Source organism: Parus major, chromosome 6 (assembly GCF_001522545.3).
Source record: "Parus major isolate Abel chromosome 6, Parus_major1.1, whole genome shotgun sequence".
NCBI lineage: Eukaryota > Metazoa > Chordata > Aves > Passeriformes > Paridae > Parus > Parus major.
The window spans coordinates 797,003-813,707 of NC_031775.1; the positions used below are offsets into that span (position 1 = coordinate 797,003).

Sequence of the window (16,705 nt, forward strand, 5' to 3'; positions counted from 1 at the left end):
TTATAACAGAATTATCCAGGGCTATTTTTTTAGCCTTTGGAAACGAGGTTTTGGTGTATTGCATGACCTAAAGAAATGATGTGTGACTGATGTTTACACAGTTCTCATACGCAGCTCAGAGGTTTTCCAGTCTCTTTGCTAGGTAACTTAAGGATAAACGCTGCCCCACTTCATCTCCTCTGACAGCAGACACTGATTTTCACTTCCATCTGTCTCTGCTCCGGGCCAGGATGAAACAACCAACTCTGTGACAGTTGTCTGCCACTTTGAATGAGACTTTTTTTTTTTTTCCCCCGTGGAAAAATAGCCCTTTGTGGGAGAGGAGTGCAGCACTGCGGGCTTGAAAGGGCTTATTTCATCTGGGAGGCATGAATGGCGTTGGCAGTTCATGATCGCTGTGCCAGACCCAACAGGGACCCACTGCCACAGCAGTGGATGAAGGTCGGTGCGGACACAAAGCGTGGCCAGCACAATAAACCCAGGAGCTGATGCTATGGGCAGGACGTGACCCTCCCTGCTCGGGCTGACACGGAGGGAGGTAAATGCCCTGCTAACCCTTCCTCGTGTCGGTGCACGGCGTAGCGATCCTCCTTTGCCATCTTTTTGCCTGCTCCACCGAGAATCCGAGCGGCTTCCCGTGCCCGTATGGGTTTTTTTTAGCCGCGGCGGTGGCAGAGCTCTTTTGGGCTCGCATTTCTCCTGTCTCCTCCGCCTGCGGGGCGAATCCCCACCGAGCGCCCGGGGGAATTGCAATAAAAAAATAAATCAATAAAAGGAAAAAAGAAAGGAAAGAGAAGCGAGGATCAAGCCGAAAGGCCGAGGCGGGCAGCTCCCCCCGTGGGTGCTGCCGGAAGCGGCCCCGGGCCCGCCCGGCGGGGCGGCCGCTGCCAGCGCCGGGAAGGGGCGGAGGGCCCGGCGGGGCAGGGCGGCAGGTGCCGCGGGAGGATGGCGGCTGGAGACCCGGAGCAGGCGAGATACTGCGGGAGGCTCTCCTACCTGTGCCTCAAGCTGACCCTCATCACCTACTCCACCACGTTCTGGGTGAGCGGCTGGGAGCGGGGGTCCCGCAGCCCTGGCTCCGGCCTTTGGCAGGGATGGATCATCCCAGGCTGGCGCGGCCGCCCGGCCGAGGGACGATCAGACAGGTTTTGGCGGATGGGTTTGGAAGTTTGAAGGCGGTGAAAATCATCCGTGCATTAATTAAAACGCAGCTCTGCCCCGCGGGGGAGGTGGGCGAAGGGAGCCTTTGGCCTCTAGGTCTCCTCGGTGCGCTGGGCTTGGGCTGTGGCGAGCCCCGACAGGGTGAGGTGAGGCCGCAGAGCTCCCGGGTGTGTGTGGGGCACTGTGCAGAGCTCCCGGGTGTGTGTGGGGCACTTTGTGCAGAGCTCCCGGCTGTGTGTGTGGGGCACTTTGTACAGAGCTCCCGGCTGTGTGTGTGTGGGGCACTTTGTGCAGAGCTCCCGGGTGTGTGTGTGTGTGGGGCACTTTGTGCAGAGCTCCCGGGTGTGTGTTTGTGGGGCACTTTGTGCAGAGCTCCCGGCTGTGTGTGTGTGTGGGGCACTGTGCAGAGCTCCCGGCTGTGTGTGTGTGGGGCACTTTGTACAGAGCTCCCGGGTGTGTGTGTGTGGGGCACTTTGTGCAGAGCTCCCGGGTGTGTGTGTGGGGCACTTGCTGTCCTCATCCAGGTGTTTGGTAAAGCCAGGGAGTCCCGAGGGATGGGTCCAGACTATGAGCACTGACTTGTGACACGAGGTAAATGCACTGCTGGGCTGGGAGGAGCCCTTGGGGCCCTTTGCAAGGGCTCTTTGTAAGCACCGTGATTTTTAAAGGTGCTCTTTTCAGGCTCGGGGATACAGGGAAGATACTGGCTTCAGGTGCTGCTGATGTCAGAGGTGCTCAGGCAGGGTTTTTTTTTTTTTCTGTTTGTCTTTTTCACTTTAAACGCTGCTTAAGTTCTAGTTTGGCTGGTCTGTGTTTGTCTGACTTGGTATTTAGCAGTTGGGAACATAAGGCTTTTGCTTTGCTGCGTGGGAGATGAGGCTCAGACCCACCAGGTTTCGATAGCGAGTGTCAGATTCAACCTATGATTCAGTGAACAAAGATTGATACACAAAATGCTCGGGTGTAATTCAGGCTTTTTGACATCTTGGATACCTTTTGTCTGTCTTAGCAGACAAACCAAGCCTTGTGTTTAGGCTCCTGATGCTCCCTGTGTTCCTCCACGGCTATTCTACGATCGTGAGTTTCAGAAAAGGGAAATTCAGATTTGTTGTGTTATTTTTTAACCCTTTTTTTCCTTTTTGTTTCGCGGCAAAGGACCGTGCTCATTGTCTGCTCCGCGTTTTCTGTCGGTGGGATGTAAACATTCATCTGGTGACAGAGAAAGGGCCCACCTGAAACCATCCTCGGAGCTCCCACGGAGCACAAAGCCTCTTTCAGGATTTTATTTACTCTTTGTAGTTGCTCGCTCTGGATTTTCAATGCTCTGCCCTCGTTTGTAAGCGACAGCTTCCATTTGTTTGCGCCGGGGAGATGCTTTGCTCTGGGTGGGGGGAGGATGGGGGCTGGCAAAGGAGCCTCAGGGAATGCCAGGGAATTGTTTTGGCATTCCCAAAATCAAAAAATTCCCAAAAAGGCTGGCACTGGGCAGCATCCTGCTGGAGCTGGGGCCGACCACGCGCCAGGCTGCGCGAGGCGTGTGGGCTTCGCTCATGGAATTTGCTTTTATTGCAGATCTCATCAGCTGTAAATGTCACTCTTTTCAGCACTGCTGTTCTTTGCTGAGTTTGTTGGCTTGGTGTTTCTTTTTTTTTGGGTTTATTTTTTTTGTTTCTTCTTTTCCTTTAATCAGTGTAAATGGAATTCAAGCTTGGCTGTGGGAGCGTTGGCTTTCTTGAATATTGGGTGGTTTGTGATATTCTGCTGCAGTTCTGCTATGATATGAGTGATGAAGTCCCAGATTTGAGTCCCCAGGATGGCTTTAAACCACCAGGAACTAAATCCCAGCCTTATCCAGAGCAGAAAGGAAATTAAAGCTTTGCTGGGAGTGTCAGAGGTGATGTTTGCTCCCAGGCCTTTTTTAAAAACTAGCTTTTTTCTTTTCCAGACAACTCTTTTGCTGGTGAATGGGGCTGTAATGTAATTTTCTTGCCCAGCTGAAACAAAACCCAGCATTTTCAGCTGTTCTTGAGCTTTATTCAAGGAAAAGAACTGTAAATACAGGGTTAAACCTTCTGCTTGTAAATAAATAAAGAAATGCTTCTCCTTTCTCTTTGGGAAAGCAACTTCTCTGTGTGTGTGTGTGTGTGTGCAAAAGCCCCAGAGAAATCCCCTGGTGTTTGCTGGGGGATGCTCATTTAGTGTGAGTCAGGGCAGTTAATTTTCCCTGTGTACACAGCTGGAATTGCCAAACTGGGAGCTGTTGTGAAGGATGCAGGATGTCAACAATGCCTGTGAGTTCCCACCCCAGGAAGGGAGAGCACAGATCCCAGGGGAGGCTCGGGTGGGATGGCTGCTGGCTCAGCACATCTGCTTGCCGTAGTTAAATGCTGCTGCTGGTGTTTGACCGTATTAAAGGTTTAAAAGGTTTTTATTAAATGCGTAAGAAAATAGAGGATAATGAAAGCAGAAATCTTGGAGGCTGTGGGAGCCCAAATGGAAGTGAAAAGGGGTAAGGATATGTGTATATAAAGATGCTGTATGTGTTTATGTATCTTACTTTCTTAAAGTAGGAAGTATCTTGTATTTTACTCACAATTTTTAGCCAAAACCCCCCTGAAATTTAATGCTTTGATGAGAAAACCATGGTTAAGAAAAAGACATCTCAGTAAAAAGTTAAAATCTTGAAACACCACTCTTCTGAGGTTTTGATAATCCCTATCAAGCTTTCTTTGCTGTGGTTTATGTCCAGTGTTTTTTTCAAGGGATCTACCAGGCAAGAATTATTGTTATTAATGACACTTCAGTGTTTGCAGGAGAATTTGGTTTTGGGGATACTCTCAATTTGGTCAGTTTTAAAGTTGCTTTTTAAATAGCTTCAGTATATTTCCTTTTATGAGAATTTTCTCTCTTTAAATGACAAACTGATGGCATTCCCTACATATTGTCCTTTGGCATCGTTGTTCATTTCCACAGAAAATCAAGAACTTCCAGTAAGTTGCTATTTATTTTAAGATATCCCATAATTAAAAAAGGATTTCAACTGTTTGGCTCATAAACTCATAACTCACATCGTGTGTCTCTCCAGCCCTTTGTCCAGGATGTACTGCATCACATCCAAAATTAAGAAGTGAAATTTAAAATTAAGAAGTATAATTAAGAGTTTCCCGTAGAAATGTCGGGTCAGGGAAGGGGAGGGTTGTTTATCAGATTGCCAAAATGATTGATTTGTGTCTGGTCTCTTCCCTGATGATGTGTCTGGCTGTTGGAGTCAGCAGCAAAGTTTTTCCACTGCAATTTTTGTAATTAAATATCATGGGCTATTTTTAATTCTGATTAATTCAGAGTAATTCACAGTGATTTGCTGCAGCACACCACAGTTTTAATATCAAATGATCTTGACATAACTGGTTATTTTGATTGAAGTATCTTTACCTTGTTGAATGAAATATGTCCCTTCCTATTTCACTTGTCAGCTTTATCTGGTGTTTGTTCAAGAAAGCGACAAAATTTCAATCTTGGGGTTTTTTTGTTGGTTTTTTAAAATTTTTTTAGTTTTTAATCTGGTGCCTGATGGCAGGAGGAGTGGAGCTATAAGAAATATCTGTATTTACTGAGCCTAAATAGAGTGGGAGGGGCAGATAAGCTGTTTGCAGACCAGCTAAAACCTGTGTTATGTTAGAGGCACATCCATATTTCAATACATTTATGCACACAGAGGGAAGGACAGACAGACACGCAAAGGAAACTCATTAATGCCATGGTAGTTACTCAGATATGTAATAGATGTGATCTCAGATGGGTAATAAATTACATTTCAGCCAGTGGATGTATATTTTAATCAGCTTAACTTGCAGAATGTTAAAACATGATGAAATATATTTTTTGAAATGAAGAAGTTTATTTTATTTTTTTTCCAATTCAGCTCTTTTTCCGCTTTAATCTTTGAGGTTTTTTTCTTTTCTTTAATTTTTTTGTAATCCAGACTTCTGCTTTGGGTGTTTCATTGTTTATAACAAATCCTGAAGTGAGCAGTGCCAGGTTCCTGTGTACTCACAACCTGTCATCTCTGTGTTTATTTGGAGCAAGAGTAACATCCCTGCTCTCCTCTGTTTCTCTTCCAGGTGATCGGAGCCCTCGTCCTCGCCGTTGGGATTTATGCAGAAATTGAAAGACAGAAGTACAAAACTCTAGAAAGTGCCTTTCTAGCCCCAGCAATTATTTTAATACTTCTGGGCATTGTAATGTTCCTGGTATCCTTTGTGGGTGTACTGGCTTCTCTAAGAGACAATTTATGCCTTCTGCAAGCAGTAAGTGTTGGAATTGTTATTCCCAGTTTCTAAGGCTTGTTACTTTTCCTTTTCACTGCCCTCTGAATACACATCCAGAGCTGTGAGTGCACCCAAAAATATTTTAACCAAGCTGCTTTATCAAAAAAATTTAATTAAATCTGAGTTTTGTGGGCTGTGGTCCCTCCCTTGGGGAGCAGCAGTGCTCAGTCTTGCGGTGAGGGTCTGAGCCCAGCGCTGGGAGAAGCTTCCCAGCAGTTCAGGTGTTGTGGGAAATAACCAGGAATTATCCTGAGTGAGTTCCTGTGTATCCTGTGCAAACTCAGCTGCTGACCAGATGCTGGCTGCTCGTTTTTGAGGGTGCAGCTCAAGAGAGAAACCCTGGTTCAGGCAGGCTGGTGTGTCTGTCTGTCCTCCCCTGGGCAGTGGAATGTAGAGGGGAGATGGAAAAATGTGTGTCCAAACTTAAACATGGAGCTCGGGCCTTGGGGAGAAGAGCCCTGAGGCTGAAATGAAAGGGACAAGGTTTTTTTTCCCCCCCAGTGCCTCTGGAAAGGTGGATTTTAGGGAGATTCCTGGGTAACACTTTGTTTTCACCTGCACAGAGTCACAGGCAGTTGGGGTTGGAAGGGACCTTTCAAAGGCCACCTAGTGCAGCCCCCTTGCAATGAGCAGGGACACCTCCCACTGGAGCAGGATGCTCAAAACCCAACCCAGCCTGGCCTTGTCATGTCAGTTCAGTCTAACAAAAAGCTAAACACGTGGTTTATGGAGGGCAAAGCCAGAAATAACCATGGATTTTGAAGTTCTACTGGAATTTTACCGAGAGCCCCTCCTTAGGCTTCTTTCCCACTGAGTGTGGCGATGTGTCAGGTGCCAGGAACATTTTCTGTTCCCATTCTGGTAGCAAACCCAGCTGGGTATTCAACAAAGCAGGTCCCTGATGCCAGCTTCCCAGGCTGATTCCAGATTTAGCAGGAGAAAAGATACCTGGCTGGTGAATTCCTGACACTGAGCACACAGGAGTGAAGGCAGCTTTCAGAGAGGAGCTGATTTAGGGATTATTTTCAGACGAGGGATCTTAAAACTTCGCTCCTGACAGAGTTCATTGCTACACAGCAGACCTAAATTTGCTTAACACCTGTCTTTTATGCCTGGAGGGTTGGATAAACATTCCAAGTACTGGCATGCTGCAGCTCTCTCACACTGCAGTGGATTTCTTCACATTTTTCACATGTTTGCACACGGGGTTGTGTGTGAGTGCATTTGTGAGCACGTGTATGTACACAGGCAGATAAATGTGGGAAGCAGCACGCTAAAAGGTACCAAGCCTGGAATTCTTGCTTTGATTTAGCACTGGCAGAGTAGTAGAAGGTGATTTGGATCATCATGTGGTGTGCTGCTTTATCCACTAATTGAAAGCTAAAAGTTCTGGTTTTGTGGGAACCATGGAAACATGAAGTGTGGTGTGGTTTGTAGCAGGCCATCAGTCTGCTTCTCTGGGATGCTCTTGTGGAAAGGAGTCTCTTGGCAGGATAATTACATCTAATGGACTTGGGTCTGTTCAGAGCAAGAAAATAACATGCTTGCCAGTTGGGCAAAACCCAGAATAATTTAAGTGAGGAAAAAAGGCTTTCTCATGACATTGGCACTTTGAACAAACCCATCATTTTATATTTTCATTTAAAATGCTATGCTGAAAGCCAAGTCTCTTGGCAGTGGAATGCTAGACTTAAGGGTACTAATTGAAAGAGTAATTGGAGTTCTGTCTAATGCCTCACTTGCACTTGTTTTCCTGCAGTTCATGTACATCCTGGGCATCTGCTTGCTGATCGAGCTGACAGGTGGAGTGGTGGCCCTGATCTTCAGGAACCAGGTGAGATGCTTGCTTCAGGTTCTGATAGGATTCAGCTCTGCTAAATAACAGCTGGTCAAGCTCCTGAGCACTCCTTGATAGAGATCTGGAGGCAGGTCCAGGTTTTTCAGGGTTCAGTGACCACGTTGGGGCATTGCCACCATTCCGGAGAGAAATTCCAGGTTAACGAAGATCCGCTGACTACAAATGTGCAACACAAGCAAAACGAGTTTCCAGCTCTTTGTGTTTGACAAAATGCTTTCTTCTGCTTTGCCATCTGGGTCTGACTGCTAATTTGGGAAGTTTCCAGATGGATTTGGAGATTGTTGTTTTTTTCAGTGGCCAAAATGTTTTGCCTCAGTTGAAGGACAGCTCTTTCCTGCCCACATCCATAAAAAATTTATATAGGAGACTCTATCATTGACAAGCTGTAACTGTGTTGGAGCCTTGATTTTTCTGCACAGAAAGCAGCAGACTGTTTTTTTTCAGTTAGAAATGCTTTAAAACTGAATAATAATAGTGAATAAATGTATTCATTATGGCAAGTACTAAATGTCTATGCTTCCATTCATAGCAGGACAGCCACGCTTAGGGACAGGTTTCTTGTTTTTCAAGGTGGTTAGTGGGGAAGTTTGGGTTAGTATGGGGAGAACAAGAAAAGGTTTATGGATGTTTTGGGTTGTAGCCTCTATTTAAGTCCTGTTAGTTTTGCATGTTGTGCATTTTTCCCATTTATTTCTCTACTTCCTTTTCAAATCTGTAGAGTCTAAATGAGGTTCTTGACCAGTTATGAGGGTCATGTATTATTTCTCATCACTGATGTGATCATCCTTTTTTGTTCTGATTAGCTTGTAAGTGCTGCAGTTTGTAATACTGAGATGAGTGGGTGTATTTCAGGTTTTCTGACCTGTGAGGCTTTAAATTTTATCCATTTCAGCAGCTGGATTGAAAGGAAAGTTATTACATTCTGTTGTGATTAGACCCTGGTTTTGCTGTGCTGAGATTGTGCTGGATCTTAATAATAATAATTTTTTTTTCTTTTATCTCATCTTCTGAGCTTTAAAAACACTTTGTTGATTTAATTTATAATATGCCATGCTGAGGAGATTCCATTTTATACCTTGCCTCACTGCTGAATTTCTCAACACAACCACTGTAAAACATGCAGATACACCTTTTTTTCCTCTCCATGTGGAATAAAGCTCTCTATCTGGCAATTGTGGACTCTTTGGAAAAATCAAATTAATAAGAAAATTCATGGAAAATAAAATTCACCGACAGTGGTGACGCAGTCAGGTCTCATTGCTCGGGGCGTGGTGCAGACCACAGTGCCAAGATCCACCACCCAAACCCACTGCTCTGACATCCAGAGGATGATGAGGGTCCCCAGTGCCAGGGATCCTGCCTGGGGATAACAGGAACATCTCTGGGGGATGCTTGGAGAGTCTCAGCAGCGAGAGGTGTCACACTTCCCAGCCCAGACCCAGCAGTGAGGCTCCTTCTGCAGAGAACAGATAGCTGGTCCCTGCAGGGCTGTGCTAAAATTTGTTTTTAAGAAGTGCTTTGGTTTTTTTTCTCTAAAAAAAAACCCACAAACCTTTTCTTTTGTTCCCATCAGTTACAATTTTTACTTTAACCTGCTCTTCTAGTTCTGTTCCAGCCCATTGTGCAACCCATGAATCTCGTTTTCCTTTTGCTTTCTAGACAATCAAATTTTTGAATGATAACATCAGAAGAGGAATTGAGAATTACTACGATGATTTAGACTTCAAGAACATCATGGATTCTGTTCAAAAGCAGGTTTGGTTGGGTTTTTTATGTTTTTGGGGTTTTTTTTCCCCCTTGGACTAACTCAGCAGCAGCTTTGAGTTTTTCCAGTGATGTGACAAGCGAGTTGTTAGTGATGAGATCTTGTGTGTCATCTCTCATGGTGTTGCTGCTGAGGTCAGGGCTCATCCAGCATTCCAGCTGGCATTTAAAGCCCTCTTACATCACCGCAAAAAGAGGGGGCCAAAATGCAGCTTTTGCCTTGGCAGGTGCAATTCAAATGCTCACAGGCAGATCCTACAGACCTGTGGGTTTATAGTGGCTTCACAGCTGGATTCAGACAAATTCAGCCTAAATTCCACCCATGGCCTTGCACTCAGCATTTCTGCTGGCTGCTCCAAGGGATTGAGAAGCACTTTTTGTTAACAGGAGGCAGTGGATAAAGAGAAATTTGGATAAAGAGAATTTGGGCTGCCACAGCCTGTTGTGTGGCTGCTCGAGGGCAAGCACAGAGCTCTTTAACAAGGTGGTTATTGGAAGGAAATACCAGTGGAAGAGTATTCACCTGTAATTAAAATCCAGAAACTGTGGTGAGCCCAGCTGGGCATTACTTAATGAACGCGTGGCCTTGACTCACAGCCCTTTTTCTTTTTTTTTTTTTAATAAGGCTGGTCTGTTGAGGTGTTTGTTGGGTTATTGGAGAGTTCTGCCATGCAGTTCAGAGACTGTAGAGGAAGCAAAAACGCTCAGAAATGTGATGTCAGGGCCCATGTGATGTCTGTGACCACACCAAGTAATGGTTATTAAAGAAAATGGACTTAGGAAATGATACATGTATTCTAGGACATCGTTATGGAGATGGCAGCCTGCTTTGAAAAACAAAGTTAGCATGGAAAGTCTGTCAGAAGCACACCATCCTGAGGAAATTTTGTCATTAGACTTTATAATGCTTTAAAGTTTCCATGCACTGCCCAAAATTATGGATACGTACAGCGACCGTACACATTAGTGGTTAAATGAGCCCCTCCTTTTCCCTTAGTTTAAATTATAAAGTGAATATTTATATTAAGTCAGTGTAAACTTACAGTATTTGTTTGCCAGTTCTTTCTAAGTTCTTCTAAACTACACCCACAATGTTTTGCTGAGATTAATTTATGCCTTAGAGCAATGCTTTTGTCTTTTAGATCCAGTTGGAAATGCAGCTGTAATCCTTGAAAGAACTGCAGAGGTAGATGACAGGTCAAGATGGAGTCAGTGTAAAAACACTGCTTAATGATGTCCAGAGCTGGAAAGATTGATTTTTCAACCCAGAAAAGATGGGAGGTGGAAATTAGCACGAGAACTTTGCTCTGGCACCTTGGGTTCAGCGAGTGACAGAGGACTCTTAGCTCTACTTTTAATTCTTTTTAATTGTGTTTATCACATGCATTCATACATGCCTTGCTGATAAAGTGACAGGACTTTTTGGTAGCTCAGGGCTTTTGAAATTGTTTTATTCTTACTTTGTTTTCTACTTGTGCGAAGAGTTTAAGGTACAAACTGTGTTTTTCCTTTTCCTTTTGGAATCATAGAACCCTTTAGGTTGGAGAAGACCTTTAAGATCATTGAGTTTTGTGGAATTTTTTTATTATTATTATTATTTTCTCTCCAGTTTAAGTGCTGTGGTGGGGAAGATTATAGAGATTGGTCCCAAAATGTGTACCACAACTGTGAAGCTCCAGGACCACTGGCCTGTGGGGTGCCCTACACTTGCTGCATCAGAAATAAGGTAAGTCCTGGCACCACTGGTGTTTGCTTAAAAAGGTACCTGACTTTAGGAAGCCTGGGGTAAGCAGTGAAGAAAAATGGGTCCTTTCCTTCCCTAATGGATCTGTGGGTCTTGACAGCTGGAAAGGGAGAAAACAATGGATTAGATGTGGTCCATTTTACTGACCCACATCCCAGCCCCAGAGGGGATGTTGGCAGCTCCACTAATCTGGATGAACCAGACATGCTTAAAATTCAGTTTTGCTGGTGTTTTCCCATGGGTTTGCTTTGCTCCAGCTTTGCCAGGAAGCCTGGGACCTGGTGGCTTCTGTGGGTGGGGGTCAGAGTGATGTGCTCCAGCTGCTGTGTCAATTAAAAACCCAACAGAACGACCTCGTCATCTCCAGAATAATCCAAAAATGTGGGCAACTGATCTCAGGGTCAGGCAGGTCTGCCCCAGCCTAGCCTTGAAAAGCACCTGCCTCTAAAATCCTGGAAGGGCTGGAGTCTGAACCAGTTTCTCAGTCTGTGCTGAACTGGTGCTAGCTAGTGCTGACAGCACTGGGAGCAGGCATTGCTTTTCATGCAAATGTACATTTTATTTAATTCTGTGATACACTGCTCTTCATTTGAGGGATGCATGTAATGCTGAATTTGATAAAGAGCTATTCCTCAGCTACTCCAGTCCCTGCCTCAGTGGGTTCTGGTCTCTAGTCTGAACACGAGACAGAGATGGGGTGTGGGTAAGAGCAGAGCTCATGGTGGATATCTTGCTTTGGGCTTTCAACATCTGCCTTGAGTGTGGCTGTTCAATTAAAAGAAAGGAAAAATGGATGCAATGGTGGTGTCAGTAATCCTGCTAGGTGTTGTAGAAATGTGTATCATTTTGTGTTTATTACGTGTGCTCACACATTTTTGGTGTGTGGGAATGAGTCTGTTTAAATCTGTGATGAGCTTTGATTTATTCTCAGAAACCAAAGCGGAACAGCCATGCTTTGAGTCCTAGTTTGGGAGCAAGAATCTGCAGCTGGATGGAGCAGAACAACTCAGGATTTTGCCTTCAGGAAAGGGAAAGCACCGAAATAAAAACTTCTCCAGGGAAAAACAAGGAGTATATTCTCCCTGTGCTACACTGGCAGCTGGGGAGGGGTGGGATTAGGCTGCTTGTAGCCCAAAAAGCCCAGGGCAATAAATGGAAAGGCAGGGAGAAGCCCCAGATGGAAGTGTGGCTCATCCAGGTGAGGGCTGGTGGCTCTCAGCGGGGAGATGCTGTTGCTGTGCTCGAGGCAGGGTAACACCAGCACCGGGGCTGTGCACGGCTGCCTCAGGGAAAAAACCGACCACAAGAGGCATCAATCTTGTCTGTTTGACAAATCCTTCCAAATACAGGCTGGTTTCTGTCCTGGAAAGCTACAGATATGGTTTGTGATTACTCATTGGCTTTGTAGTCATGGAAAACTCCTGCTAATGTCGGTGCCTGGCTTCTGATCCTCTGTAAAAACCTCCTGCTAACACCAGCCAGCTCCTACTGGGGAGGCTGTAAAGGAACTGTGTCTAAATCAAATTATTTATTAAAGACTTACACCAGTGTAGCAGGTAGAAATCAGTCCCAAATGCCTATAAACCTCTCTTTGCAATGCATTTATCTGTGTTTATGCCACAGCGTCCTGTTAGCAAATCCTGCGTTTCGAGTTAGACGAGGGGGCTGCGTTCCTTGTGGTCACGTATTTTGGGAGTGACCACGTGTCAGCTGCTCAGGCTTCAGCAGTTTTGGGAACATGAAATCACTCACAGGCAGCACAACACGCTGGTGCCTGATACTGCTGCTGATTTCCAAGTGTATTTGTGAGCTGTGGTTGGCAGATGGGTGCCCCACACCGTTTCCCAACAGCCCTGTGGAGTAGTCCCAGCTTTTTCTTCTGGGAATGTGCTGAACCTTGTTTGTCAGCCAGTTGTATGTTCAAGGTGAGAGCCCAGCTTTCTGGGGGGCTTAAAAACTTCCCTTTTCCCTCCATGTCTTTGGCTCTATTTTCTATTTCCTTTGATGCCAGTGGGTTTTTACATGGGATGATTTTTAAATGAAGGAGAGTATTTTTCCAGGCTGGCTTTTCCAGGCTTTCAAGGCAGAACCTTGGAACCCACAAAAGGCATGATATGGCTACAGAAAATGCATTAATAATCTGTGGTGAGGGCAAGCCCTCTTTTTATAACCTCTTTTAAATATATAGGTTTTATATTCAGTATATAATGGTATTGTGTGAATATCATAATGAGCTTAATCTTGTAAAAAACCTTCAATTATGGGAGTTATTTGAAACTGAAGATATTTCTGAGCTTAAATTTGTCATTGTCTTGGCATGAAGGCTGTGTTAACCCCTGGTTTTATTAATAAGGTGTGTTAAGTTATTAAAGCTTTAAAAGGAAATCCAGCTGTGGAAACATCTGTGTCACACAGCTCTGTGCCACCCTGGTGTTTTGGATAGAAATGGTTCCAATGTCTTGTGACACACTGACAATACTCATTCCTCTAAAATCTTACTGAATCTGACCCTGGGGTTGCTGGGATAAACTGGTGTTGGACTGGGAAATAATTTACGTGAGCTGGGTGAACACGGAGTAAAAAGAATATTTTTGTGTTTCTCATTTCCTGCTGCAATTCATATTTATTGTTTTCTTTTCAGACAGACATTATCAACACTATGTGTGGATACAAAACCATTGACCAAGAGGTAACATAGCCAGTGCCCACCCTGTCATGGCAGAGGGTGCTGCTTCTCTGTGGGTTTTTATTGTTGATCTGTTACAAAAGTGTTTTTTCTGTGTGCTTTTTTTAATCTGCCAGGAAGTTAAATTGGCAATTTAAATGGTTCTTTTTTTCCTGGAATAAGTTCCATATATGAGGAAAAACTAATCTGGTTTGATTTTTGTCTCTTCCCTTCTTTGCATTTTCTAGGATTCCTTGTTTGTTGACAACTTCCCCAAGCTAATTGCACAATTAACCCACAAAAAGCTGCTTTCAAAATCTGAAGCAGTGCCTCGAGCTGGGGGAAGCTTTCAGTACTTAAAAGCTAGAGTTTCTCACTGAGTAAAATTGGCATTGATAAAAGCCAGCTTAGCTAAGTATTTTGTATCCCAGGAGTGGGTGTTTTATTTTAAAGCCTGTGATAGTATTTCTGGAAGAGCAGTGGGACCTCCCTGGTCCAGGAGTGGGATGGGGCCTCCTCCTTCTGCCTTTCCTTTTGGGAACAGCCCCAGTGACTCCAGAGGAGAAGCTGCCAGCTCAAGGCAGTAATTGCAGAGTGATTAAGAAGGGAAATCGGTAATTGGATGTGTCCCGAGTTCTCCACTCCTGGCTTTGGAGCGCTGGGATGAGGCAGGGCGGGGAAAAGCTCCTCTCCCCAGCTCATTTGAGGCACTTGGAGCACAATGCCGGCCTCGGTTGTTGGTTTTTGGGATTACAGGTTACCTTTAAATACAATTTGTCTCCATTTAGATTCATTGATTTGTGGCTTAATCACCTGAAGGCCCCAGGGAGCACTTCAGCATCTGCTTAACTTCATTCATCCACTTAGGACCCTCTGCAGCCTCAAGTGCTTTCTAAATGATGGGTTGGGGGTCACAGAGCAGCACAGCTTGCAGGACTGAGTCCAAAATCCTCTTGTTCTGTCCTCTTTTGGGGTCTTTTTGCAAAGCACTTCCTCCTCAATTTGTATTTTTCCACTGCTGGATTTTCAACTTGGAAGTGCTGAAAAGGAAGAGAGGCTTCTCTGCTTTCCAAGTGGTCTTAAATGAGATCTGGGTGCATTTCTTATTGAAAAATAGCTGCAACCAGCAGGTTTAAGACAAGGAAATTATTATTACTATTACTATTATTACTATTATTATTGTTGTTGTTGTTGTTGTGTTGTTTTGTTGTTGTTATTTTTGATGATGATGATGATTATTATCACTATCACTATTACTATTACTATTATTATTATTATTCCTCACTCAGGTGTGGAATAACTTTTGAAAAACAATTTGTTGAGGTGAGGAGCAGCTTCACAGCAGATTGGAAGAGTTACTGCTGAGCTCTTTGTTCAAACTCAGTGGGTTTATAGAGGTGGGAAGGCAAACCAAGCCTGCCCTGCTGAGTTTTGGGGTTGCCTCGTGTGTCACAGCCCAGTGGAGCTGCCTGCTGAGCCCTGGCTCTGGTGTTTTGCAGCGCCTGAGCGTTCAGAACGTTATCTACGTCCGAGGGTGCACCAATGCTGTGCTCATTTGGTTTTTGGACAACTACAGCATCATGGCTGGCGTGCTGCTCGGCATATTGCTGCCCCAGGTAAGAGAGGGACGCTGTGCTCCTGACAGGGAATGCCTGATTTGTTGGTGTTGGGGAATCTCCTTCCACTGCAATCATCGTTTTCTTTTGGAATTTAGTGTAGCTGACGAGCTGAGAGGGCACTCAGGTAATTCAGGAGCATCGCTGTGTAGGGTTTGCTAATTCACTTTTGCTTGGGGGGGTTTGTTTTTTGGGGATTTTTTTTTGAGGGGGGGTCCTCCCTTAGCTGTGACAACTCTCCAGTGGGATAAGCTGCCTTGTTTTGGCAGTTCCTGGGGGTGCTGCTGTCCCTGCTGTACATCACCCGGGTGGAGGACATCATCACGGAGCACAAGCTGAGCGAGAGCCTGTTCGGAGACGCGCGCCACAGAGCCGCCCCCGAGTTTGCCGGAGCCGGCTGCTGCATGTGTTACCCGGGGTGACTTGGGGAACACAAAATGCAGCTGAAACCAGGCAAACCCAGCAGCTTTGGTCCCTGCTGGCTGCTGCAGACTGGGGGGGTGGTGAAGCAGCTGGTTCCGGTGACCCAGGACGCACCGGAGCAGCCCCGCGCTGCCGACGGGACCGGAGGATGCGCTAAACCTCCTGTGGATCTGTGATCTGTGGGTCACTAAATCTCCTGTGGATCTGTGATCTGTGGATCTGTGATCTGTGGGTCATTAAATCTCCTGTGGATCATTAAATCTCCTTCTGAGTGATTGCTGAGTGATGAGGCAGCCAGAAATGAACCGGAGCAGATTTGAACGTCAAATTCTAGGAAGTGTCTTTGCGTCTCGGGGTGTCCTATTTAAGTTTTTTGTCCTCTTTGACTTTGTTTTCTTACTGCTTCCTGAGAGATTTCTTACTGATCCACATGGTGAATATGGAACATGTGTTTGATAAGGGGGTTTTATGCTAATCATGATGAGTTTACTGACAATAATGGATGTGATGCTGATCGCTTTCATTGCTCAGTCTTCTGTGCCTTTTAATAACGGGGCAAATGCCAATGTCAGATCAGTCAGGTAATGCTTGATCTATTTTTTAATGCTGTTTGTTACTGTCTGGCTTTTGTATAAACTTAGAGGATGTTTGAGTCTTGGATGTACAGTATTTTTCCCCTTTAGTAAATTAACTAGGTGATTTAAGACTTTATATTTTTTTGGAGTTCTGTATGTCAAGATGTTTCTAAAATTTACTGTCAAAATAAAAACAATGAGTTGTTTTTCTTAAAATAAAGCATGTGGGTTTTGTGTTAAATTACTTTTATTTTCTCATGTAAGTTAAGCCTGTCCCTCCAATGCTGAATCAAAAGGTAGAAGTGGCAGGAGCTGTGATTCTGGCTTGGGTGCTGGTTTTGGAGAGTCACTGAACATCTGTGCCTCCCTTGCTTCTCTTAGTCCACCAAGAGCTCTGGGGGTTTTTGTTGGAGTTCCTTTGTCCTGAGCATTTCTCTGCAGTCTCTCCAGCCCCAGCCAGGCCTGCAGGCAAAATGCAAAACCTAATTATCATGTTTCAATTAAACCAAAGTCAGGATGAGAATAAAGCAGGTTTATATCCTGAATGGAAATCTCTGCTTTTCAGAACACT

The 16,705-nt window shown here is 45.0% G+C and overlaps 1 protein-coding gene across 2 annotated transcripts; it reads left to right on the top strand.

Moving 5' to 3' along the window:
- Positions 1-900: 900 nt before the first annotated feature.
- On the top strand, positions 901-16,354 carry TSPAN15 (tetraspanin 15). 2 transcript variants are annotated; one of them, XM_015633847.3, is made up of 8 exons: positions 901-1,041; positions 5,283-5,468; positions 7,249-7,323; positions 9,007-9,102; positions 10,721-10,837; positions 13,497-13,544; positions 15,020-15,136; positions 15,406-16,354. In XM_015633847.3, the coding sequence occupies exons 1-8, from the start codon at positions 946-948 to the stop codon at positions 15,556-15,558; spliced, it is 888 nt and encodes a 295-aa protein (XP_015489333.1). In that variant the 5' UTR covers positions 901-945; the 3' UTR covers positions 15,559-16,354. The 2 variants fall into 2 exon arrangements, 1 of the variants encoding a protein (XP_015489333.1); XR_001522622.2 differs by lacking the exon at positions 15,406-16,354 and having other exon boundaries at positions 11,787-13,544; positions 15,020-15,096.
- Positions 16,355-16,705: the final 351 nt, after the last annotated feature.